Source organism: Amyelois transitella, chromosome 15, assembly GCF_032362555.1.
Source record: "Amyelois transitella isolate CPQ chromosome 15, ilAmyTran1.1, whole genome shotgun sequence".
Classification (NCBI taxonomy): Eukaryota; Metazoa; Arthropoda; class Insecta; order Lepidoptera; family Pyralidae; genus Amyelois; species Amyelois transitella.
In genome coordinates, this window is record NC_083518.1 from 5,472,431 (window position 1) to 5,499,914 (window position 27,484).

Sequence of the window (27,484 nt, forward strand, 5' to 3'; positions counted from 1 at the left end):
AATCTCGTCTTTGTTTGATCCGTTTTTAAATAAAGAAAAAGATGAAAGTTCCTTTAGAGTTCTATTTAATATCCGTTCAATATAAATATTGATTTCAAGCCCCTTCAAATAATAGATGGGAATATTAAACGAATGATCGAAACAAATATTTGCGTTCGTGTTCTCGTACAGAGACATTTATATCATTGGGAAAATACTTCACGAATACTATTTGAGAACCTGAGATGTTCTACGAGTATTGTTTCGTTTGTGTTTGAATTGTGTCGTTTAAAAAATTTTACGAGTTTCAGAAATAACATTGAAAGTTCAAACATACTTTTTTACTAACGAGTGATACGAATCAGAACTATCTACATACTTACCCTGTATTTTTGCACTTTAAAATCCCAGTAAGTTTGACCGTGCGTTAACATACCAAATCATTATTTAGCAGGGTTTTCTATTATGCATAAAATCAAGCCATTTTTCGGGAGATATTGGCGGAGACATCTTTCACTTCACACGATCCTTAGTACCTAATTCTTTAGCTTTTCTATAAGTAACATTTAAATGCACTTCAATAACCAGCAATAAATTACTGCTTGCCTAGTACCTTACCTATTATTTTCAAACTAAGATAACTTGAGGCATAAAATATTCCACTTGGACTGCAACAAGATTACAAGAGCTTTCGAGTTGAACTTCCAAGCGGCTGCCGAGAGTCGGTGACAAAGTTTTTTAATACAATACTTACTGAGAACTACCGTTATTAAACCTTTAACACCGCAAACTTTCTGACTTCAAGTTGTTTAAAACTTTAAATGTCACTCAAGTCAAAGTTTATGATATACACTCGTGCCTTGCGCCGTGTCTTTTAACTGCATTCTTATATTTATCAGACAATAGACACTCAATACGTATTTGTTTATTCTGTACTTCATCAAAAACTGGCTCCCAAACCAACGTCCGTTATTCTTATTCTCATTGTGGTAATGTTCATATAATGATGAACAATTACTATCAACTTTCTTAATTTGGTACACAGGAGCCTGGAACAGAGATTGCGTACTTTTTCGTACCATTTTTCTTTTGCCCTATAAGCATAGATATAAAATCATTCATACTTTTTACATCTAACTCTCTTCATGCAAGTTCTTTCGCTAAGAATAATCTTTTTCTTACCTTGGTTCCTGCAAATCTATTGCAGTTCAACTTATCAAACTAAGCCTCTATCTTTCAATGTTGCTTTGTTTCTTCCTAATATAAGTTTAAGTTATAAAACTAAGCCTTTAATAGGAAGTTAATAGTGCTACATATAAATGACCGAGCCCCTTCATTTAATGTTCAGAGTGCGTGTAGACGAGCAGTTCCATCATAAAGCGCATTCCCTGTCCCATTTCGTGGAGCTGACAGCGATATGAACTGACGACCTCTTTATAGCCTAGCATTCACCGCGGCCATTTTATTACGACGACACGCCGAAATGGGCAAATTATTCGACTTTGCCACGGAGAAGCTAATAGATAGATATGAAAGAAGTCCTAAAGTTGAATACAAAGTTTAAGTCTGAACTGTTTTCCGACGTCACTTGACCTACGAACAATGTGACGACATTAACAATTTGTCGTCACAGAGTCAATGGTGACACAACTTTTTTATCTTTGACCAATTCGTCTACAGAAAAAGAGGCCATTTTGTCGAATGTATTAATAAAAAGTTCTTTAAAATGTGCATTGGCCGTCGGGCAAAACAGTTCGAGACACACTAAAATTTATACAAAGTACCTACTTATTACATATTCCAGTATAGACAAATAAATATTTAAAAAAATGTAATATATTATCAGACCATAATTAAATAAGCGCTGCATTTCCTAACTTGACTACTCGTTCATTGCTTCAAAATAAACGTACATACATACATATGATCACGTCTTTATCCCTTACGGGGTAGACAGAGCCAACAGTCTTGAAAAGACTGATAGGCCACGTTCAGCTGTTTGGCTTAATGATAGAATTTAGATTCAAATAGTGACTGGTTGCTAGCCCATCGCCTAAAAGAAGAATCCCAAGTTTATAACCCTATCCCTTAGTCGCCTTTTACGACATCCATGGGAACGAGATGGAGTGGTCCTATTCTTTTTTGTATTGGTGCCGGGAACCACACGGCACCTTCAAAATAAAATGCTAGGTAAACCAACACAAAACCCAATCTGTGGTCTAAACTTTTTTGATCTTTGTTAGGTGGATATCACACGCCTTGCAAATAGGCACTTAGCTATTTGTCCGGATGAACTATAGCCAGCAAACTCTGTTTACGACCCGGAATCAATACATTATGGAAATTGGTCATATATTCACCGTGATCACATCTATGGAAATTTATATTTGTAAATAAATATATTATAACAACTTAAGTACGTCCACAGCTGCTTTAAATTTCAATGCACCCTTAGACCATAAGTATACTTAAGGAACATGCCACATTCCAAATCTCTGGACCCAGTAGTTCAGGTAATGCGTTGATCTGATCATTCAATCAATGAGCATCTTCTTTTACAAATATAGATAAGATTTTCAGATTTCATTGAACCTATCTTTATACAAAAAATATTTAAAGGTTTTGTTTAAGCATAAAAAATTCAAGGTGTATGATTCAGACAGCAAACAGCATAGTTCATAATATTATTTTTACACATACTTACATACATATAAACACGTCTATATCCCTTGCGGGTTAGACAGAGCCAACATTCTTAAAAGACTGATAGGCCACGTTCAGCTATTTGGCTAAATGGTTGTTAGCAACTAAAGGTTGCTAACCCATCGCCTAAAAAAATAATCTCAAGTTTGTAAGCCTATCCCTTAGTCGCCTTTTACGACATCTATGAGAAAGAGATGGAGTGGTCCTATTCTTTTTTGTATTGGTGCCCGGGAACCACACGGCATTTTTTACAAAACCTCGAAAAGGTCTCTTTACAAACAGCCCGACGACAACGCGACCAACCGAAGAGATTGCTGGAATAGAAATGTAAGCCTGTCGCAGTATCGAAGGCAAAATTGAATTATCTGAATGTACAAGTCAACAGACGAAAGATTCGTGGCCCAAGCGCTTAAATAAAGACGCTCGACAGTGATGAATGCCAGCAATGATCATGTCTATTCATGCCGAGTAGCTCAATATGAAAGTATGTACTCGTAAGTGTAAAAATTCACAGTAGGTTATACTATATCAGTAATGTTAACTTTTATTTTTTTTCATAGTTAAATATTACACTTGCTCGAATCTGCAGACTTAACAGAAATAAATATACGCTATGCTATTTTAACTTTATGACTGCCTTAAAAAAGGTTTAGGACAGAATTTGGGTGACAGTTTTGTAATAAATGCCAAGTAAAATAATACAAGCAATTCAAGTCACTCTGTCGCAACTTTTTTACAGTTCTGAGATTTGTGGTCACTTTAGAATTCAATTCACGCGGCAAACATTGCGAACCAAATCTCTGGGCGATGTTGTTGAAAGAATAGATTTCTTAAACAAAGATGTACCTACTTGATAAATTTAAAAGAGTTTCAACTCTACAAAATGCAAAAAAACATACTGGCTTTTACAATGCCTGTCAATCTTAAAAAACTTGGGATTCTTCTTTTAGGCGATGGGCTAGCAACCTGTCACTATTTGAATCTCAATTCTATCATTAAGCCAAAAAGCTGAACTTGGCCATTCAGTCTTTTCAAGACTGTTGACTCTGTCTACCCCGCAAGGAATATAGACGTGATTATATGTGCATATGTATGTATGTCAATCAGATTTTTCTTACAATGATGATGAATATTAAAATATTTTGTTAATTATCGTTTAACCTATACCTATATAATGCAATACAAGTTCAACACTGCAATACAAGCGCGTAACCTTACAAACGTAAAATGTACGAAAATTTGTCTTAGTAATTTTTGAAATGACAATGTCGAAAAGACAAATGTAAATTTCTTTGAAATATACAATTCGTAAACCACAAAATTAGTCTTTCTTTGAGCCTACTACACTCCCAACATACAAAAAACTACAGCTGAACATATACTTAGAAAAAAGAAAATACTTTCTTTGTAAAGGAATTTAAGTAATCACTTTCAAACACAAAAGAAAACATCCTTTATTCTATTGTTATGTAGCAAGTGTAAGGTGTTACATTACATTCTATTATGTTACTCACAGAAACGTAGATTTCCGTGTCTGGGGCACATTACAAAAATATTCACTTAAGTATTTCTTTACCGGGAAGACATAACTCTTACCTAAAATAAGATAGGTATATTACGGAATAGTCCCTACAGAGATGTCAAGCATTACATCAGTGGAGATGTTTTACCCAATAACGAGCATACTTATTTATACTACTGTTAAAAGAAAAGGTCGATCTGTTGTACCTTTACATTTGGTTTCAATTTAACCGGGTGCATTTGAGATGTGGTGCTGAAGGCGAATACTAATAATTCCTTGGACGGCGATACGCACTGATGTACATTTTGTCATGACCCAAAATCAAATAACTTATCGTAAATAAATCAAAAAGCTGACGCTTGACGCTGACACAGCTGCGAATAAACATTTTCTTGCCTACGGTATGAGGACAATGGACAAAGGGGACTAGTCTGGAGAATTTCATACATAAGTTCATATAATCATGTCTGTATCTCTTGCGGGGTAGAGAGAGCCAACAGTCTTTTCAAGACTGGAAGGCCACGTTCAAAAATACTGCCATAACAGATAATGTACGATTGAATGCAAATTTAATAAGTATAGCGAATTTCCAACGGTCCCATAAAAACATTCACACATATGTAGATGATATTTATTCAAACGACGTATCCGATATAAGATACCAATGTAAATTATTAGGAACCGCTTCTTCATACGACAGGGTTTCATGAAATATGGGTTCCGGCCTTCGCAATATTTTGTTACGTCCATATCAAATTTTACATCTCCGATTGTGATATTATACGTGCAAATAAGCAATAAGGCCAATTCGATATCACTGAACCAGAGAAAATAAAAATGCTTTGCAATATTTTTTGAATAGTTACGGACATGTTACGGATGGACTATGAATTTGAATCCCATTCCTGATATTATAGACGCGGAGTGAGTTCGTATATTTGTTTATAAGTTACCTATCTTTTTAAACTTTAACTATTCAACCAATCATCTTTTTTTCGCCCACACATAGGGTTCCTATCTACCACCTCTGCCACTCTAAAGTATTGTACAAAAAGCCAGTTTTTTTTATCAAGACCACTCTTATTATACCTAACTTCAACTTATAATTACCTTAATTATAACTCTAACATAAACAGGATTTAGGATACGGTCGGTAACTAAAATAATATAATCATTATAAGTCTAAACATCACAAAACAAAAGCACACATACGAACGAACATTTAAATTTAATTACACGACCTAACACCTAATGTGTAGTACAAACTGTTCATCAATAACTTAAGCAAAACCGAGGGTGAAAAGCTAGTAATTAAATCAAACCTAAAACGGGGAAGTTTCCCTTACAATCCGCACTGGGAATCACTTCGCTTAATCGTTTGATGCGCTAACTTCGCAACTTAACTTAGGTCATTAAGCTTTCACGAGGCTGGGGAGCTTTTTGCCTTGATGCCTGTGTAGAACTGTTTTTGTTATCTGTGACACCAATCGGTTTATCGGATCTGACATGTTGTGGCTATAACTGTTAGTAGTATTGCCAACGGAATGAGTTTTTTTTTTGTGTTAGGACTTTGAATGAGTTTGACCTTAATCTGCCTGATGCTAAGCAAGATCTAAGGTAATGCACGCAAGCTCAAATAATGCCTATTCACTCTAAGCTTAGGCTACCTACTTATTTCGATCCATAATCTGTGTAATTTGTTCCGTATATATTTATTAATTTACCTAAGTGGCTAATCAAATCAATCCAATTGACCGAAGGTTCATAATTCGATTGTAAGCGGAGGCAATTATTTGTACTTATATAAACATTTTTCAAAGATTTTTCCTTCACATCGAATTGTGATTATATTAATCAAACGGATGTTGACTGTCGTTAAAGTCTATCAAAAGTAAATAGTACCTAGAAGCTCAAGGCCTCCCAAAAGTATTTACACTCAAAGGCTTCACGTTGCTATCCTCAAAGGTATGTACGCGTGAATTCTCGTGTGTACATCTCATAATATTCAATGCTCGTGTGCAAAGAGACGCTTAAATTGAACTTGACTAGTGATGTGTCACTGTACCTAAGAAACTAGGAATTATATTATCTGTGATGATGAGTGAAGTTGGTGACAGCCTTTAATTTTCAGTGATAATCTTCCTTAAGCGGAATAAAGTGTATATTCAGCTTAATATATACATACTTACATACCATCACACCTGTTTCCCATTGAGGTAGGCAGTGACTATGAATTTCCACTTACGGTCTCTAAGGATCGTAGCAAGCTTCCCGCCCGCTTCCGCCACACTCATTACTCTTTTCATGCATATTCGACGATTACGGGTACTCCTAACATCTCCCCTTTTCAAGACATTCGAAATTTGGTCCTTGAAGCTTTACCTTACACTATACTTTCTTTTTGCTAAATCAACGTTATCTGCTCCAAGGCTGCTGTCATAAACATTTTTATCCCAAAAAGGTATTAATTTCCGGCAAAACAAATGAGTTTTTGAGAAGAGACATTAATTACGCGGAGACTGCTTTATGATGTCTCATGTCGCCGAGATAAATGATGGCAATTATTAAAAGCTGCAATTCCTTAATCCTTATTTGTATTTTCGTGATTTTAATTCCCGCAAAGAAAAATCAATGCTTAGCACCTGCCATTCTAAAGTTATTGTTATCTCTGTTTTAAATTATTATGAAAGGATTGAAGAATGTGAAATTCTCATTCCAGTGTAATAGAAAGAACCCCTGCATTTAGTAATGAGTAAATTCCTCTAAAAGGCGAACCTTTAAACACTTATTTAATATTTTTATTTATAATTCTTTAATATGATATGTACCTAACACTCAACTTCATTCTCTTTCTATATAATTTCATTCCTAAACTTAATACTGTATAACGGCTTATGTGGGTTCGTTTTATTACAAGTTCCTTAATATATTTTGCTGACCTTACTCCAAAACTCAGCTCCGAATCAGTGGAAGTAATAAATAACTGGTAATCCGAGGAACAGGAAACTACCATCTTGTAGTGAGAGCGTAGTCATGGGAATACACGGCGCATTTCTTAGTAATATTAAATTAGAGAAAACGTGTAGGATTCTTATTTCCTACGTTTGAGGTGCTATTTTAAAACACCTTCAAAAAAAGGTGATTCTCGATTTGTCCGCGATTATCTCGCAATTCGCTAAACCGATTTTGATTCAAGAAGTGTTTGTTACCCTTAGGAGAAGGTTTAAGAAATTTAACCGACTTCAAAGAAGGAGGTTAAAGACGGTTCTCTTTTAACAAAAGTTAAAAGTTCGTACCTATTCAATATCGATCAAATATTTAATGTAGATCTTTGTACGGTATAGTGTCTATAGTATTCAAGATAAATACATAAATTAAAGACACGTTTTATAATACTTCTTGGAAGGTAGTTACTTTTTTATTGGTTTTGTTCGCAATAGTCGTCAATGTTCTGAGGCATAAAATTAAATTAAGAATAATAATTTTCAGTCTAAATGACCAATTTGGGAACAATTTTATCGCGCATTTTGTGGTAACTGTTAAAGAATATGAAACATGAAAAGCGGCAGATTAACAAGAATATGAAATCATTATGCGAGATTCATTGATAATTAAACTAGTTTATAGAAGTTTTATTCAAATAAGTACTAAATTTTACACCACAATTTAGTCATTTTGAGCTTTCTTTATATTAGACTATCCTAATTCTCCATTTTCTACCAGATAAAAAACATTTATTACAACAACAATTTTAATTCAACAGATAATATATATAGATATAATGCACAAGGGGGAAATTCCATGAAAAATCGTCTCCGCAAGAAAAAAAAATGGTCCTTCATTTGCTCCACTCCGTATTCATTTCATTGTAATATTGACAGACATTACGAAGTTCTGTACTTATTATTTAAAGGAAGAAACGTTTGAATAATGGTTTTATCAATTAAGAAGTCCACAGCTGGCACCAATTCAACAATTAATCGCCTACCTACTTATTTGAGCACCTAATCGCTCAAAAGAAACTTTACAATGGACTCGTTTAGCGTTTAGAAGTTTCTAAGTAGGCGCATGAATTTGTAATTTGTGACTTGGTAATTTGAATATCTACGTTGAAGGCCACCAAACTTTAGTATCTAAGCAACATTTACAGTCATAATCTATTTCACATGATAAAATAAAGAATGAAAAGAAACAAAATTTTAAAATTAAGTTATTATACTGGACATAGATTAATAAAATACTTAATAATTAATAAATTCATTAAAAAGTACTATGCTATTTTCTTTTTTTTTTTTTGTCCTTCTGTTTCTTAAACGAAACTTGCGTAATGGAAGTCCCTAACCTTCTTATTTATTTCGATAAAATACTCATGCATAACATTATTATTCGATTAAGGGTTTGTAATCACTACTTAACATAACCAAAAGATGTTCAAATAAGATGTCTTTTTTGATAAAAAATTACATGGAAATTCACTTCCCTAGTTAATCTACGTTTTATTGCAATCTTATATGTCTATATAGCAAAGTAACTAACTGACTGACTTGTGCCCAATTATTGGGGAAGTTATACCTATCTGGATGGATATACAAAATAAAGCTCAGATATGTACATTATTGAAAACACGTACGTGACGTGGCAAGGGTTTATTGACTTGATCCCGACTGCAATGAAGTCTCGCTATTTCAGACTTGGGTCCGAAACGATGACCGATTGACTGATAAGTTGGGTAAAGAATATTCTGTTCTGGTCGTCGTCTGGTAGTCTTGATATAAATCACATCAAAGATTGTTTTGTAAATATTTTTATTTCATTTGTGTTCTGGCGAAACGTCAGGTCGTGTCCGAAACCGAATATAATTCTAGAGTAGCTTCGTTAATTCGATATTAACAAATAACCATAATGCAGGATGAAGACAGCTGAACTTATACGTCAAGTTCTATTGTCTAAGGTTTACTTTAGCAGTTTACAAATAAACCGCCACAACAGCTGTTCAGTAACTTTGACGCCATCCTCTAATAAAGGTTTACGAGCGGGAGTCCCGAGACCCGACTAAGCGGGAAAGCAAGTGGTAATAAAGTAGGTTGCTTTAGGACGGTCGTCATCCCTGACCAAAGGTGACCCCGATGTCTATAAGGTTATAATTAATGCGGATAGAGCATAGAAGAAATTTTTCATAATCATACAATTTTTTTTTTTTTTCAATAGGTACCAGTATACCTATCTAAAACAGCATACTTGAGTTTCCGAGCGGTTGCAGTTTCAGCTAATGGCATAACAGAAACTTATTATTATTGAAAAAAAAATACTGTAAACCTACTAAGTTACTAAAAATTTTCGTAGACGCAATAAATTCTCTTCTTAATAACTTTTTTGTGGTTGTGCTACGATTCAAAAGTTGCTACGAACATCGACGACGCTACAAGTGACTACGAGCATCTATCTACAATGCTACAAATAGCTACGAGCTGGCTACGAGCTCCCAATCTGAAGTACTCTTTTGATCTTCAAAACTGTAACAAACCAGTAGTTGGCCAAGTAGGTAATGGTTGCATTGTGAATCGTAATTGTTAAGTTGACTTTCAAAAGACTTGTATGACCCACCCATCATCTGAAAACACCATTATCCACCAAACAGGAGGAAAAGAAACTAATTAAACAGCAAAATGATTTTTAATATATTTATTATCACCTCAAATCAGTCACATCGCCAGTCCACCAAAAAACTAAACTATTTTCAGCATTGCAGGAGTACCTCAAATCTTCACTATGAATGTGTTCAACAACTTCACTTTGGTTTATATCCTCTTTACCTTCACTAATTTGTTCGGTTTCATCTAATAATTTAATTGGATCTTTGAAGTGGTATTGACCAGATCCTGTAGCTAGGATTGGCCTACAAGGATGTATAGAGACACTGTTACAGCAATCTTTGTGCAAAGGGAACTGTAATCAAAAAAAATCAATCAATATAAACCTATCCTTATAATATAGTAAATGCGGAACTCTGTCTGTTACGCTTTTACGCCTAAACTACTGATCTGATATGAATGAAATTTGGCACAGAAATATAGTTGATCCTGAAAAAGAACAAAGGCAACATTTTATCACATATACATAAATTACCTTGTATGTCACATTGTCTCCTTGTATACTTGTTGAATCCAAACTATCTTTCCAGTCTACACTATCCACATCCCACACTTTGAGATTACCATCTGTACCACCAGTGACCAAATATTTCCCACACGGAGATATGTCAAAGTAAATTCTCTGATTTGTTGCTACCACTCTGCTGAGAATGTTGAGAGGTCTCCGGTAGTATCTAATATCCCATACGAGAAGACGGTGGTCCTTACGTGCACCGGAAACAAGTTTAAGACCATCTGGAGTAAATTTCATGTGTGTTACACCACCTGGAAATTTCACACATACAATGACAGAAAGAAATTATATAATTATAATTACACATAAAATGTCCAGTGGGGCAAGCATGGTAAGCGCGACGCCATTTTTATCGCACGATAAACTATCCCTGTTTCACTTCATATAATGATATGAAATAGGACAGCAATCAAAACAGACAAAATTTTCTACAAAATCAAAACAGAATCACATGCACATACTACGCTAGTTGATTTTTTACATCTAATTGTACATTAAGAAAGAGAAAGAGGCGTGATTTTATGTATGTATGTAATTGTACATTAAGCAATTTCATTAAAACTATCTTAAAAATATGGGCTAGTTTACCAGAATGTCCATGCATTTTTCCTATACTCTTGTAAGTTCCTGTTTCAGCCAAACTATACAAGCTGATGGTTGTGTTCCAGGAGCCAATAGCCAGTAAGGAACTGTCCACAGCAAAACATGATGCGGGACTGGATATTTTGTGTTCCGCAAAGTCTCTGCCAGGCCTGTCGACAATGTTTTATATGAACTTTATATACAAATGATAATTAATTCATCATCATTTTACAATATAAGATGTTAAAAATAGTTACCTATTTTCATTACGTAAAGTTTGCTCAGATTCACATTTATTATGATGAAGGTGATTAAATTAATTTTTATTAGAGAAAAATTGTTACCTGTCAACATCAAATGTCCTCAACACTTTTTTGTATCCCGCAATAATTCTATTACCATCCTTGTTGAATGTGACTGACAATGCGGGCTCCATTTCATCCACAGCATTGAACCCTCTGTATGAACAGCGTAAAGATCCATCAAAGGCATCCCACATCTGCACAGGTGCATTCTGCCGAGTGGTAATCCAACTGAAAACTGAATTTTTAAAAAATATCTGACCTTTATGAACATATAATAAGATATTCTGTAAAAGTTATTCTTTAATACAATGATTTTATTTTACAGAACACATAAACATAAACAGTTACTTTTTTATACTAAATTATTATGAAATATGCATCTCATCTTTGCACATTCTTTGTTGTACCCTCCACCATAGTGTATTGGGGCCTGGAGTCCTAGAGATTCCTACATTAGGTAATAAGTAATACAACAAAAAGATAAGTACAATAAATAAATACCCACCAGCATGATTCAGGAATTCCACTATTCATAAATGGATACCAGCAGAAATCATAAACTAATCCAGCTTCTTTCACATGTATCACCGAGTCCAACACGTCAATAGTACGGCTAGATGAAACCCCTCCAAAATATAAATCCTTAGGTAACTCTGTTATGTGCACGCCATCATTATTCACTACTGAAAGGCAGCATGTACCATCTGGAGACCATTTGCAACCACGCAAGTAAGGCTGAACGTCTTCTTTAGCCTTACAAGACCGTGTCCAAGAAGAATTGCAAAGTTCTAATAATGTTTTGCTGGCGAACAGACTTGGGTATTGATAGGATATCTCTTCGCATGTTTCTGTTGAAGCGATTGCTGAGCCACCATTTTCAGTCTCCATTGTAAATGATGTATCCTGCGGTTCCTCCATATCTGAGTTAAAAAAGGTTTTTCATTCGGAAACAAAACAGTAAAAGTGGAAATCTACTAACCAATGTATGTTTAGCTGTGGTAAATAAACATAGCTCGCAAGTTCTCATACGGCTGATAGAAAGCAAGACAATATGGCATTGACAATGGGCACTTTTGTATACTGACAATGACATGTGATTGTGTCATTGACGCAAAAAAAGCAAGAATTTTCGATATGGATTTTGAGAATGTTGCGTCGGAGGTTGTATATATGCTCCAATCCGTGAAATCTATGCTTACGCGATTTAGGTTTGTCGCTGTTTTTTAGTGATAGCGTCGCGTGATTTTATTTTTTATTGTTGTGACGTATGGCGTAGACATGTCACCACAATATGTGCCCGGTGGTTCCCGGCACCAATACAAAAAAAAATGGGACCACTCCATCTCTTTCCCAAGGATGTCGTAAAAGGCAACTAAGGGATAGATTTAAAATTTGGGATTCTTTTTTAGGCGATGAGCTTGTAACCTGTCACTATTGGAATCTCTCGTGGCTGATCAGTCTTCAAGATTGTTGGCTCTATCTACCCCACAAGGGTTATATATGTGACTATATGTATCACAAAATCTTAATAAAAACAGATGCAAAATAATTTACTATAATACCATTGATACTATTATGCCACATCCAGATTGCGCTCTGTGAACTTTAGATCCGTGGTTGCCCGACGCGCAACTAGCAGTCGACGCAGATTTTTGTGACTCCTACCCTACATAGTTCCTTATTTTAATTTTTGTTTTATATACGCTCGCTGTCTTGCTATAATTATGATGTACATTGTTAGTTTCTCAGTAAGTGAATTGTTAATTCTTTATGAGGAAATAAAGTTCTTTAAACATAAAATATCGAAAAAGCATTAGCCCTTATACCCAAACCGCGCTTTTTAAAACCAGAATGAGCGCTTTTCTTCAAAAACAGCTTACAACACTATACAGATTTTATGTTTTTCGTCCTGTGAGTCCTGTCGATTCGATCAGGCGACAGCTGTCATGTCATGTCAATTTGTCAATATCTCGTCATGTCATATTCGGTGGTGTGCGTGTGATCTATTCAATCCGTAATAATATTATTAATTTAATTGCAAATTAATAATATAGTGCAGTATGTAGCATCTGTTTTGACTATAAATGGTTTTCTTAATTCTGCAGATAGTGTTGATACAATGATAGACCATTGTAGCAACTGCAAATTTTGTAATTACCATTTTTATAATTGATGTCGTGTGTCAGTCAATACATAACAAATGAGTGTTTTTTTTTATTTAAAATGGACTTTGCAGATGAGGTTTAACTTGTTTACCCGTGGATTTCTATACGCTCGACGAAAATTGCCGAAGATGGCTTTTACGGAATCCCCAGCAAAAGCTTCGCTGTGCTGTGAAGAAAATGGTGAAGGAGCTCCGCCGACATACGCTATGTATGAAGCTTTAAAGGATTCATGCCAAAATAACGCCAAGTATTTCCAGCCTGATGATAGTGAAAATGGCCAGAGACTCTACCAAGGGTTCATGACTTTAATTGATCATATAGACACTGTCTGGCCTTTAGTAGATCATGTGAGGAGGGTATGTATTAATAAGTCTTTCACTTGAGTAAGAAAATCAGTATAAATTCAGTTTTGTAAAACATTGGATTCCCATGAAATTCTTTTTTCAGGTATCAAAACTATACTTCAATTAAATCTATGTATATTCATGTCAATAATATCTATAACTGTTTAAAAAAAATTTAAAACCTGAACATTTCAGTACAAATAAGGCAGGAATCCCCTTTGATTTACTTATGTTCTTTGTAACTATCTGATCTTTACTATATAACTGCTGTTAATACAACATTGCTGTTTATGTCCGCATGTTAACTGAAATATTTATGTATGTATGTAGTGTACTACATAGATGCAAAACTCAATGTCCTTACCATACAAAGAGAGAAATGTTGAGGCTTCAGAAATAATGCTGATTGCAATATTTATATAGTAACAGACAGAAGGTATGCCAAGAGCAAAAAGTTGTGTAAACAATACACAGATGTCTGTTAAACTTTGCTCATGTGATCTTGAAATGAGTCATGCTTTTTATTGTTGAAGATGGTTGATTTAACCTTTGCACTTAAAGTCTATTAGGTAATTTATGTTGTTCATCTTTGTATATCAAGTAATAATGCATAACTTCAAAATCACTTTATATTCTTACACAATTATTATTATATATTTTTCATATTGTTTCTTTTTATTTTATATTGTTTTAAGATCCTGTAAGATTATATGTTATGCTTCATACATACATAAAATCAAAATCTTTCCGGGAGGGGTAAGCAGAGACTACCTCTTTCCACTTCATCTTTGTATATCAAGTAATAATGCATAACTTCAAAATCACTTTATATTCTTACACAATTATTATTATATATTTTTCATATTGTTTCTTTTTATTTTATATTGTTTTAAGATCCTGTAAGATTATATGTTATGCTTCATACATACATAAAATCAAAATCTTTCCGGGAGGGGTAAGCAGAGACTACCTCTTTCCACTTGCCAAGATCTCTGCACATTTCCTTCGCATCCACATTCATAACTCTCTAAAATACATACATACATAAAATCACGCCTCTTTCCCGGAGGGGTAGGCAGAGACTGCCTCTTTCCACTTGCCATGATCTCTGCATATTTCCTTCGCTTCATCCACATTCATAACTCTCTTCATGCAAGCTCGGCAGTTTCGGGTACTTTTGACCTGACCCTTTACCAGGACGTCCTTAATTTGATCAAGATACGTTCGTCTAGGTCTAAAATATGTTATACTAATTTGATTATATATGTTAAATGTCAAGTACATGCCTGTTAAAACAACATCTCTTTATAGTGGTGTCCAGGGTGCGCCTTTTGAACATGACCTCGGATTGGGCAAGTTAGGTTTTTACTTAAACACACTCCCGTCTAACCTCCTCTCCATTTACAGATATTTTGGATAATAGTGAAACTGTACCATGTAGAATAGGAACAGATTGATTGATCCTATTCTAAAATACTTTCTTTAAATTTATGTGTATGTATGTATATGTGTAGTATAAACATTTAACTTTTTTTCACTCTCCAGGTGGCACCACAATATGATTTTGATGAGAAGTCACCAGGTAATGGTTACCGCAGCTTTGTATCAGTGGTCGACTCCTGTGTTTTACATGGCTTGAAACTAAGCCGGCAAGTTTGCACAGGCAGGGATGCCCTTCTCTTTCGAAAAGGTTATTTTGTGAAGTAAGTATATGATTACAATCATAAATAATTTTTGTTGTTGAAAAAATTAGAAAATATGTACTCACATAGATACATATACTATCACATATTATACTTACAAGGTAAACAGAGCCAACACTGAAGAAAAGACTGAAAGGCCACATTCAGCTGTATGGTTTAACAATGGAATTAAGAATATAAAACTGACACCATATCGCCTATCTTATTTCCAAGTATATTAGCTTTACCCTTGATTTTCATTGATTGACTTTTTACATACATACATATAATCAAGTCTATATCCCTTGCAGTATAGACAAAACCTTCAGTCTTGAAAAGACTGAAAAATCACATTCAGCTGTTCGGCTATATGATAGAATTGAGATTCAAATAGTGACAGGTTGGCAGCTCATCGTCCAAAAGAAGGAACCCAAGTCATTAACTTTTCCCTTAGTCGCCTTTTACGAGATTACGATGGACTTATTATTTTCTATCAATAGGGAAATAGAGTCATGCGGACAATTGCTGGCCTCCCTAGGCACATGTCTGCACCACCTCCACACTCTGTTATCGTGGTCGCCGCCCGGGGACCTGTTTCCAACTGAACCACACTCTCCTGAAGAACTGTTTGCTCAAGCCGACACCATCAATCAGTATTGTTTCTACGGCAGATGTCTGGGATTTCAGGTGAGTTCCTGCAGAGGTAATCAAAACCGTCTCAATACCTCTGGTAAAGTTTATATTACGTCGTCGTTCAGAATTGTGACCCCACAGATTCATCTGTTTACAATGTTTGTTTTTTTTATTTTATTTAACCTTTTTTTATTGAACTTTTGATAGTGTATGTCGCAGTCTGATTGATGATAAGCAAGATGAGGTCTAAGGTGGTACATGCCTACATACAAATAATGCTTATATTTCCTTAATTTTATGTAATGGAAACACACATTGGGAGTTAATTTCAGATTTAAGCAGTTCAAGATATTATAAAACGATGGGTTTTACTGAAATTTTGCTTTTAGTCTTTGTTGCTGGCTATGTCTACCTCGCAAGTGATAAACATATAATCACGTCTATATCCCTTGCGGGATAGACAGAGCCGACAGTCTTTTAAAGACTGATAGGCCACGTTCAGCTATTTGGCTTTAAGATAGAATTGAGATTCAAATAGTGACAGGTTGCTAGCCCATCGCTAAAAGAAGAATCCCAAGTTTATAAGCCTACCCCTTAGTCGCCTTTTACGAAATCCATGGGAGAGAGATGGAGTGGTCCTATTCTTTTTTCTATTGGTGCCGGGAACCACACGTGGGATATAGACGTGTTTATAAGTATGTCGCCGACATCTGATTGATTAGTATTATTGCTCATCATGAAATTTACTAAAATAAGTAAAAGGCTATCTATATTGATTACTATACTTAGATAACAGTTTTCAATATAAGCACATTGAAGATTCATATGTTTCGAAATGAATACTTTTATGTTAACATAGTAACGATGGGATATCGATTAAGACAAGTACATAATGTGTATTCGTGACCTGATTGTAGTGGCCTAAATTCAGTCGTATGATTCGATGACTTGCAGAACTTTATTACTTGCCTAAAGTCGTATTTATGAATCAGAAAAGCCAAGTAACAGGTCGATTTACTTGTGCATAATAATAAAGTATCTGCATGTGTTACTTTTCGGTACCCTAAGATGGTTTTCAAACGGTTATACTATTTATTGAAATAATATATTTGGCCTCATGACTTCAAATGACCTTACATTGTAATGTAGACAATGTAACAAGATTACTAGGAACTGTGATATGACTTTGACCTAACCTCTTATTATATAGTTCCCAATTATCTATTGTTGCACAGTTAAGAATAACAATAATGGATATTTTTTGTGTCAGCTTCATCTTATTCTTAAAATATTTTGTTCCGGTTACGCCTTGCGCCTGAGAAGACTCGGGAGCCCTATGACCATGATCCGCTTTGATTGCGATATCTTCTTAATAACGAACGTGAAAGGCTGTCTTTCTATTACACCTGTAAAGCTCGAAGTTGTAAATAGTGCCGTGTGGTTCCCGGCACCAATTGAAAAAGAATAGAACCACTCCATCTCTTTCCCATGGACGTCGTAAAAGGCGACTAAGGAATAGCCTTATAGACTTATCTCAATCCTATCATTAAGCCAAACAGCTGAACGTGGTCTATCAGTCTTTTCGATAATGTTGGCTCTGTCTACCCCACAACACAATAAACGTGATAATATCTATGTAAAAAGAAAAAGACGATAAGACATATTGCCTATCAACATACATAAAATCACGCCTCTTTCCCAGAGGGGTAGGCAGAGACTACCTCTTTCCACTTGCTACGTTCTCTGCACACTTCCTTCGCTTCACATTTATAACTCTCTTCATGCAAGCTCGGCGGTTTCGGATACTCTTGACCTGACCCTTTACCAGGATACCTTTACCCTTTATCTACGTTAGTGAATAAGTACCCTTATCTTCCCATTCACTATGAATGGAAATTTGTCGGCTGTCGTAACGTCTCACCTCCAAGATCATATTAACAGGAGGACCATTTTATGTAACCGACACGATTTTGTAACTGTTTCTCCTATCTTTCCATCCATCGTACTTCGGTACCCAGAGTCCACTGTTATACGGACTTTTATTCAATGCCAATGAAATTACTTCCAGTTCCTCCCATCGATGCGGGGTATACTGAAAGGCATATCGATATGCATGGCGGGGTTCTCCGAAGCGTACTACAGCCACGGGAACCTGATCAGCTCGGTGTGGACCGGCGGGCAGTACCTCATAGACCCGGAGATGAGGGCGAGAAGGATCGTGAACATATCTCAGTCCGCCAGTGTGGAGTTCTGCAAGGCTTTCTGGTTTCTCGCTGAGAGTGGTAAGGAAACTTTTTAAAGTTGAGCGAAGTGCAAAGTAGAAATATTCCCATTAAAGAGTAAACTCTGACACTGGTGAAAATATTATAATAAGTAAGTAAACGTCACTAAATTTGCCCTATACTTAGTGACTCAACAATGTAATTAAGGGTTTAATTTTTTTTTCAGAAATAATGAAACGTGTTCCGAGCCTGATGTCATCTACAGTGGCCGTCAACAAACTGATCACGATTCCGCCTGAGCCTATTACTGTGCTGACGACAGACGGAAAGGAATCCACCGTCTTGCCGCCCACTGTACATCTTGGCTTACAAGGGCTCAATGTGCGGCTCATCAGTGTTAATAAGAGAATGGGGATGGTAAGTAATGACTTGAATAATTTTTAGAATAAACTTTGATAATCGTGATAACAAGTCTTTTTTGATTACATACATACTTGAAATCACGTCTATATCCCTTGCGGAGTAGACAGAGCCAACAGTATTGAAAAGACTGAAAGGCCACATTCGGCTGTTGTAAGGACTGTTGATTTTATGGATTTATCCGAAAGGTGCATCATAGTAAGGTCTCGTAATGACTTATTATTTTTAATTTCATATTATGTGTATTGATTGTTCACTTTAAAGTAAAACATACATACATATGGTCACGTCTATATCCCTTGCGGGGTAGACAGAGCCAACAGTCTTGAAAAGACTGAGTGCCGTGTGATTCCCGGAACCAATACAAAAAAGAATAGGATCACTCCATCTCTATCCTATGGATGTTGTAAAAGGCGACTAAGGCTTACAAACTTGGGATTCTTTTTTAGGCGATGGGCTAGCAACCTGTCACTAGTTGAATCTTAATTCTATCGTTAAGCCAAATAGCTGAACGTTGCCATTCACTCTTTTCTTTTTAAGGTAAAAATGAAAAATAAATAAACGTTAGTATAATTTTTCAGGCTGGCGAAGGCCCGTCCACCTTGCCGCCGTCCGACGGCATCATATTTCACTGCCACGGCGGGGGTTTCGTCGCCCAAAGCTCTAAATCTCACGAGACATACTTAAGAGAATGGGCTGCCAAGTTAAATGTGCCCATATTGTCTATAGACTACAGTTTAGCCCCACAAGCACCCTTCCCTAGGGCATTGGAGGAGGTTTACTACGCGTACTGCTGGATGATCAATAATTTTAAGGAGATCGGAACTACGGGTATGGCATGTTTCAATTTTGACACCTAACAGAAGTTTATTGAAAAGTTTCAGTAGTATAGTTTAATAAAAATTAATTTTTGAAAAAGCAAAAGCTGTTTTTCATTTCAATTTCAGTCGTCAAGATAATCTTTTATCGTTTGCACAACGCCTTGTAGCTGCCATCTTTGCCACATGGTGTTTTAACTTTATCTAATTAGCTTTAATATAATGTTTGTTTTTTTTAATAACTTTGTTCATTTATTATTTTTTTAATTTTGCAATAACGGTGTCGAAAATTAAGTCATGAGTCTATGACAAAATAGGCACATTTAAAAATGCAATAACATTTTTATTTTCTTTTAGGTAAAAGAATAGTTTTCGCCGGAGATTCTGCAGGTGCGAATCTCATAGCAGGCTGCACGCTAAAGATCCTATCATCTGGTCTGCGAACTCCTGATGGTTTATTCATGGCGTATGCCCCACTGTTGGTCAGCTTTATACCGAGCCCAGCGAGGCTTCTGTGTCTAATGGACCCGCTGCTGCCTTTTGGGTTCATGATGAGGTGTCTTAAAGGTGAGAAGGTCTTTTACGATTCATCTTTCTTTAAAATTCTATCATAAGGTCTCTAACTCGTGGCATATGCCTCACTATTGATCAGTTTCATAAAAATCCTAGTAAGGATTGATTGTCTTCTGCTGCTACCTTTTGGGTCCATGATGAGGTGTCTCAAAGATGAGGTTTTTTTTTATGATTTTTGCCAAACTATTTAAACAACACCTTTTCTATTCCTGTCACGATATCCTGTTTCACATTGCAACAATCCCATACCACACTATTTCATATTCTATCACTAATTTTACTACCTTATGATATCTAAGTACTACGCGTTTTAATTACCACCGCTTTTGTTCTATCTCTTACTCCACACATTAGTGTTAGGACTAAACTTTCCACTATACACCTATGGTTTGATAGATACATCAGTAAGGTTGTATATTTGTGATTCAGCGTACGCCAGCCCCGGCGCCGCGGGCGCGGGCAGGGAGCAGAAGCGAGAGGGCGCCGCGCTGTCGGGGAGCACCACGCCGCTCGACAGCAATGGATTCCTCAAAGTTAGCCCCACACAAGGTATACCCACAAATACTATTTATATTTATGTATATAACTATTTAACCACACTAACTAAATAACACAGTCACTAGGCTAAATACTTTTAAAGCATTATATATATAATATATAGTACGAAAGAAGAAAAGAAGAAAAAGGGAAAGAGGCGTGATTTTATGTATGTATGTACAATCTGTGTACAAAAATTCAACGGGCATAGTTGCAAGTCACTCTATTTAAGCTACCTTTAGCTTAGTGATGAAATTAATAGCACGTGTTCACACAAGTCGCCAGCCTTATGTTCTTCGTGTCATTAATTAAAAATATACACTATATCAGTGAAGCATATTCCTTACATTTACTTACAGGTATTTGTTTCAAATTCCAATAATTGACACTACTTGAGAAGTTTGGACCTTATTTTGCATTCCTTATTGAACAGAGGGAGCCAGCGAAGGTCCGTCATCATTCGAAGAGGTGTCTCCTTCAGACTTGGCAGAGTTGCATGCTCACAAGTCTGGAAGTGAACGAAGGAAGTCCTCAGACACGACCATCAGCGCAGCCTCGCTACAGAGCGAACACACCGCAACAGGTAACAGATTATTATTTTATGACAGACTAGCTGACCCGGCAAATGCTGTTTTGCCAATTATTTTTATATATTATAACGGAACCCTATTTTTTTTTTTTCAAAATAAAATATAGTCTATGTTACTCGTGGATAATGTAGCTTTCGAATGGTGAAAGAATTTTTAAAATCGGTCCAGTAGTTTTTGAGCCTATTCATTACAACCAAACAAACAAAGTTTTCCTCTTTATAATATTAGTGTAGATGGACTTTTCAAATGTCAAATGTCAAAACCTTTTGACATAATTTTTCTTGTGGTAATACAACAAAATAAAAGCCCCTTCGGTCATTTTATTTTGGGCCTTTAGATACCAGGATTTAAATCAGAAATGTTTTTTTTCCTAAGCGTGTCCGATGTATTTGTCAAATTAACTAACACATGTTTTAATTGCTATTTTTAAATTTTAAAATATTTTGTATTATTATGGCAAAGTCTAAGTGATACGTAATTCGGCAGGCGTGACCCCCTCAGAGGACAGATCCCAACAGTACGTGTCGGAGTTCCTGGAGCGTTACGTGCTGGACAGCGACACCGACTCCGAGGGCCGCAGGATCCCCGTCATAAAGCCGAACAAGCACGCGTGCTGCAGGAAGGAACAATCTCAAAGGTAAGCAACAATTGTTACCTTTGGTAGGTACAGATAATAAATACTAAACGCGACATTTGGATCGTGATACATGAAATAATTTTACTTTGTAAGCTTGGACTGGCGACACACTAGCGAAAAAAAATTTAACTCGCTTACTTTTTTAATTAACTGCGTTCGATATTCCAAATGAATATCGAACAGAACTCAATATGAATGTTGCCAGCTTATGTTAGTAACTTCTAACTCTTGCAAAAATGAAATGACAGTAGCGATAAGATTTAATTATTTTTATGTATTTTTCCCTTAAACCACACTTAAGTTATAATTGCAAAAGTGAGTTGTTTGTTTATTATCTTGAAATTTCACGTATATATAATAAAGAGTCTGAACAAGGACATAGGGCAAGTTCATTCCGCTAAACAGTTCCCGTGGGATTTGCAAAAAAACCTGTATACTGTAGGTAGTAATAAATATAGTAATTTTTCGAGATCCAAATTGAAAGACACACACTCGGTGCAACTATAAGCACGCATTATGAGAGTGATTGAATCATAATGCGCGCCGATTAGCTGTCCGAAGGATTGACATGTACGAAGCTTTTGATTAAAGTGCTGTTTAGAAATTGTATTAAGTTTATCTGTATAATGATATGTATGTTTTTTTTTCAGGGAGGCAGAATCTGAGAACTCGAGTACCTTAGTTGGCGAACCACCTTTGGTGGAAGAAATCGACAGTAGAGATAGCAAGAAACGAATAAAAACTAGGTGAGCTTATTATCTTATTGTTCTTCCCTTTCCCATGGTAGTGTTCAGAAATTCCGTCTCCTTGGTCTGAAGTCTCATTGTAATATAAATTAAAAATTTATTTTCAGAATAAGTGAAGCGGCTACGGGTTTAATGGGCGCGATGTCGTCCAGGCTGGCTTACATCACGGGTTCGAATACTATCACGAGGCCGACGCAAGAAGAGTGAGTCTAAAATTTAAAAATAATCTTTACACAGATTTGTGAAATGTTTAAATAACTTTTTCTCACTGGCGTTCTTCCTGCTTCCTGTCAAGAGAGGAGCCCAAGGTGCGCCTTGGCAATGATCCTGAATTAAGCAAGTCAACTGCTGTTTAACTTTTGCAGGAAATCTAACCCGTATTTAATAATGTTGAAATATTAAAATGACTAACTATGGCATTTGACAAGTGAAGCTATAGTAGAACCGCCTAAATGAGTCCTCGCCCGCGGAGTACAGGGGCGCGGGGGTATGACGACGAAGGGGACCGAGAGAGGTGCGGGCGGCGGGCGCATTCTTGTAAAAACTCAGTTCGCTCGCTACGCGGTTAGCGATCACACGTGTTGACAGTTGCGGACGCCTTGTGAAAATTATACATGAGATTACATTCTCAAGATGAGTCGAAATATTTTCGGACATAGAATTAATAGTCAGTGCAAACAAATGGCGTTTAACGTATATGAATATTTTAGAAAAAAGAAACTCGACCCAAATTCTGATGAATATAAACAAGATATACCTTTAAATAAAACTGTAGCAGAAGTTACTGGACTATCAGAAAAGACTGTATCTAGAATTGTACAACAAGGGAAAGCATTAAATGACAACGAGAGATTTAAATCACCGAGAAAACCAAAACAGGTTCGTAGAAAAAGAGTGGAAATAGACGATTTCACAAAAGGAGTGGTAAGAAGAAAAGTCACTCAGTTTTACACAATTTTCAAAAAAATACCTACTCTGAAAACTTTGAACGCTGTACTTAGAGAAGAGAATATATTACACTGCGGCAGGGAATATTTAAGGCTATTATTACATGATCTAGGTTTTAAATTTAAGAAATGCGGATCTAAAAGGAAACTCCTTATCGAACAGCCAAATATCACATCGTGGAGGTGGAAATACCTAAATACTATTAAAAAATATCGTAGAGAAGGAAGACATATTTTATACCTTGACGAAACTTATGTAAACGCGTCTCATAACGTTTCAAAATGTTGGCAATCAAAGGATGAACTTGGCGTTCTATCTCATATTGGTAAAGGGGACCGTTTGATCATCGTACATTGTGGAGGTCAAATTGGATTTGTAGACGGAGCCCTTGTGATATTCAAATCCAAATGTAAAACAGGTGATTATCACGATTCTATGAATTTCGCAAATTTCAGTAAATGGATAAATGAAAAGCTCATGCCTAATATACCGCAAAATTCTGTCATAGTAATGGACAACGCAGCTTATCATTCGGTTCGAGAAGAGAAAAAGCCAACTATGGCTTCTACCAAGCCAACTATGCAAGAATGGCTACGACGACATAACGTGCCTTTTGATGAAAAACTTAGAAAGGATGACTTATATAAATTAATTAAAAGTAATTTCACAGAAGATATTTACAAAATTGACGAGGTATTGAAAAGAAACGGACACGAAGTATTGCGTTTGCCTCCATATCACCCAGACCTGAACCCAATTGAGTTGGTCTGGGGTGATATCAAAGGACAATTAGCACAAAAAAGTATCGACTCTAATTTGGACCAGAAAAAAGAAATATTAGAGAGATTATTTGCTGAATATCCCAAAGAGAAATGGGAGAATTGTGTTAAACACGTGATTAAAATCGAAGACGAATATTGCAAACATGATGGAGTCCTAGATGAAGTTGTTGATTTTATTATTAATGTGCAAGACGATTCTGATGATTCTGATGATGGCTGTTGTGAAAGTGAAGAATCAAGTTCCAGTGATAGTGATATTATGGACATAAGTGATTGATTTATAATTTTGATAAATTTTGCATAAATAAATATTACATACATAACTTTATTACCTTTTTTTTACCTACATATCATACCTATATATCATAAAATCACATTTTTATCGAATTGTTTTGTATGAAAAATAAAAATTTGAAAATAACAATAATCGAAAAATGCTTATGCTATTTAATTCATGTACGTGGTCTCGTTGATACCATGGAGTTATGGGATAACAAAAGGAACACGTTGTATAGTTTACAGTTGTTTCATTCAAATTTTGTATAGCCATTATTATTTTTTTAATAAAAATCTTCACCTGTTTGCCGCTAACCACTATGACGTCACATATCTCAAGAAATGTCCAGTAACATTTCGCCCCTTGTATTACACGCTACGCTCGACCGCCGCCCGCACCTCTTTCGTTCCCCTTCGTCGTCATACCCCCGCGCCCCTGTACTCCGCGGGCGAGGACTCATTTAGGCGGTTCTACTATACTAGTTGTATAGCCGAAGCGTTGGACCAAAATCGTGAAGTACTTTAATTTTTCTTGTATTTTCATGCAACTCAATATTTCAGAGGTAAATTAAACATGTTATATTGTTAAGTTGTTCTAATGAGACGTGATTTGTTCGTTCGCAGCCTAGCAGTGCGGTCTAACCTGGACGCGCTAATAGCTCGGAGTCCCTCCGACGAGTTCATATTCTCCGTGCCCCGCGACCCGCTGCTGTCCCCGTACTGGGCCGACGACCAGTTGCTCAACAAGTTCCCTCCTGTCAGGATACTGGTGAGTCTGAGTTTTCCAGGAAAATGAAGAAGGCATATCCAGTAGTGGGTATTTACCCACTACTGGATATGCCTAGTACTATAGTTTCCGCCCGTTTCAATACAAGAGAGATAGCTATTCCACGAACTATTTTTATTTTGACATTTCAGAGACAACTAGCTTTTACCCGCAGCTTCGCCCGCGCGAATTTAGCACCACCTACAAAGAATACATGTATTTCGCAAAACCCAAGGGAACTTTAGTTTTTACCGGCATGAAAAGTACCCTATGTCCTTATCCAGACTCTTAACTATATGTACGCAAATTAAGAGTCTGGATTAGGACATAGGGTATTTCAAGAAGATTGGTTCAGTAGTCAAATCGCGTAGAGACAAAAATCAAACAAATAAACTTACTCTCGCATATTGGGTTTGACGCATATCCTTTTTTATATCTAGGACCATCTTCTCGATGTTTTCTCAACGAATTGGCTTCACAACGGTCTGCATACAACGAAAAAATTTAAAAACTATCTATGTTGAATCCTATCTTTATCATAAACCCAAAAATTCGTAGAGAAACTCATTTGATATTCAAGGCGATAAAAATTTTGGTAGTGATTTTTTTTTCTTCTAAGTTTCAATATCAAATACAAGGTGCATAATTAGTAATATTTTTCTCAAATACCTTTTTGTTTTCGTTTCAGACCGTACATTTAGACCCATGCCTCGACGACTGTGTGATGTTCGCCAAGAAACTAAAGCGTCTCGGAAACGTGATTGGTATCGACGTATTAGAAGGCCTTCCGCACGGATTCCTCAATTTCTCATTGGTAAGTTATTGGTTATGGTTAAATATATAGGTATTTTGATGAAGAAGCGAAGGATGAAGCGAAGGAAATATGCAGACATCGTGGCAAGTGGAAAGAGGTAGTCTCTGCCTACCCCTCCGGGAAAGAGGCGTGATTTTATGTATGTATATAGGTATTTTTACTGATGCTACTACCATGATGGTTCAAGCGAGATTTGCAGATCGAAAGATGTCAGGACACTGACATTGCAGGTCTCGATGCAGGTTAAATTATAAATTAGGATGATGAGGTTGTCATTTAATAGCTCATTGTAAAAACGCGTTACAATTTAATTATTACTTTTTTCACGACGAAAGACCGCCTTCTGTACTACTTATTTTCTGTTGTTTTTTTTATGTGCAATAAAGTAAATTTTAGCTTTGACTAAAGCTACCAAGAAGTATGCCACGCTCAAAAGAAAATCAATGTAATTATGGTATGTCGGTGATTAATAAAACGACCGATTAGCTCCGAAGTTGGTTTATTTCTAGAATCGATACCCGCAAATTTACATAAAATAACTGCAAACAGCCCGTCGCTGATATAACCGAAACATTTTATTTTCATTCCAGATGGCGAGAGAAGCGAACGAAGGATCGAAGCTATGCGTGGAGCGCATAAAACAACTACTCGACTTAGAAAACGGGCCAGTCGCCGCAGAGAACAATCATTTATGAATGTGCGGCCTTTGCTGCCAAACGTAGGTACATAAACGCAGTGACACCCACACTATGGGTACTAGGTGAACAAAATTGCCGGGCTTATATCGGCAAGTTGTAGATTTTGAAGGTTGCGGTCATAATTCAGTCCTTATTGGTAGGTAGCAATGGTGAAAAAATGTTTTTATATTCCGAGATGGAATACGATTTTTACAAAGGGTATAGCCGGATAAGTATGACGATCTGGCCTCCAAATGAGAACCTTTATCGAAACTTATGTTCTAATATCGCCTTGATGTACAAACACAATTTATGTACTTTTCGCGGCCAGCTTTCGCTTTGACCTTGAGATATGGGAAAAAATAATCGCACGCATGACTTTTATTCAAAGTCATATATCTCAAAAATTAATTACGCTAGAGAGATGAGACCAACGCGAGTTTTTAGATTACATTGCAGAGTATATCATATATTATTTTCAAATTTATAGAGTATATTTATATATAAAAAAAATTAAAAAATAAGTAAATCATAATTTTTTTTTCATGTTCTCTGAGACTTACAATCACGAAAATAATATATGTTATGCTCCTTTACG

The 27,484-nt window shown here is 36.0% G+C and overlaps 2 protein-coding genes across 3 annotated transcripts; one reads left to right on the forward strand and one right to left on the reverse strand.

Moving 5' to 3' along the window:
• Positions 1-9,892: 9,892 nt before the first annotated feature.
• LOC106136295 (telomerase Cajal body protein 1 homolog) lies at positions 9,893-12,302 on the reverse strand. The gene is made up of 5 exons (XM_013336789.2): positions 11,762-12,302; positions 11,296-11,484; positions 10,958-11,121; positions 10,331-10,620; positions 9,893-10,150 (listed from the first exon to the last, which is right to left on the reverse strand). The coding sequence occupies exons 1-5, from the start codon at positions 12,172-12,174 to the stop codon at positions 9,893-9,895; spliced, it is 1,314 nt and encodes a 437-aa protein (XP_013192243.2). The 5' UTR covers positions 12,175-12,302.
• A 918-nt stretch (positions 12,303-13,220) lies between these two features.
• Positions 13,221-27,098, forward strand: LOC106136322 (hormone-sensitive lipase). 2 transcript variants are annotated; one of them, XM_013336835.2, is made up of 16 exons: positions 13,221-13,314; positions 13,493-13,777; positions 15,311-15,468; positions 15,948-16,134; positions 18,149-18,362; positions 18,529-18,719; positions 19,304-19,553; positions 19,898-20,107; positions 20,543-20,662; positions 21,084-21,233; positions 21,727-21,877; positions 22,528-22,623; positions 22,731-22,826; positions 25,254-25,398; positions 26,084-26,209; positions 26,800-27,098. In XM_013336835.2, exons 2-16 carry the CDS (start codon positions 13,493-13,495, stop codon positions 26,902-26,904), a joined length of 2,484 nt encoding a protein of 827 aa, XP_013192289.2. In that variant the 5' UTR covers positions 13,221-13,314; the 3' UTR covers positions 26,905-27,098. The 2 variants fall into 2 exon arrangements, with proteins under 2 accessions (XP_013192289.2, XP_013192288.2); XM_013336834.2 differs by having other exon boundaries at positions 13,222-13,406.
• The last annotated feature ends 386 nt before the right edge of the window (positions 27,099-27,484 follow it).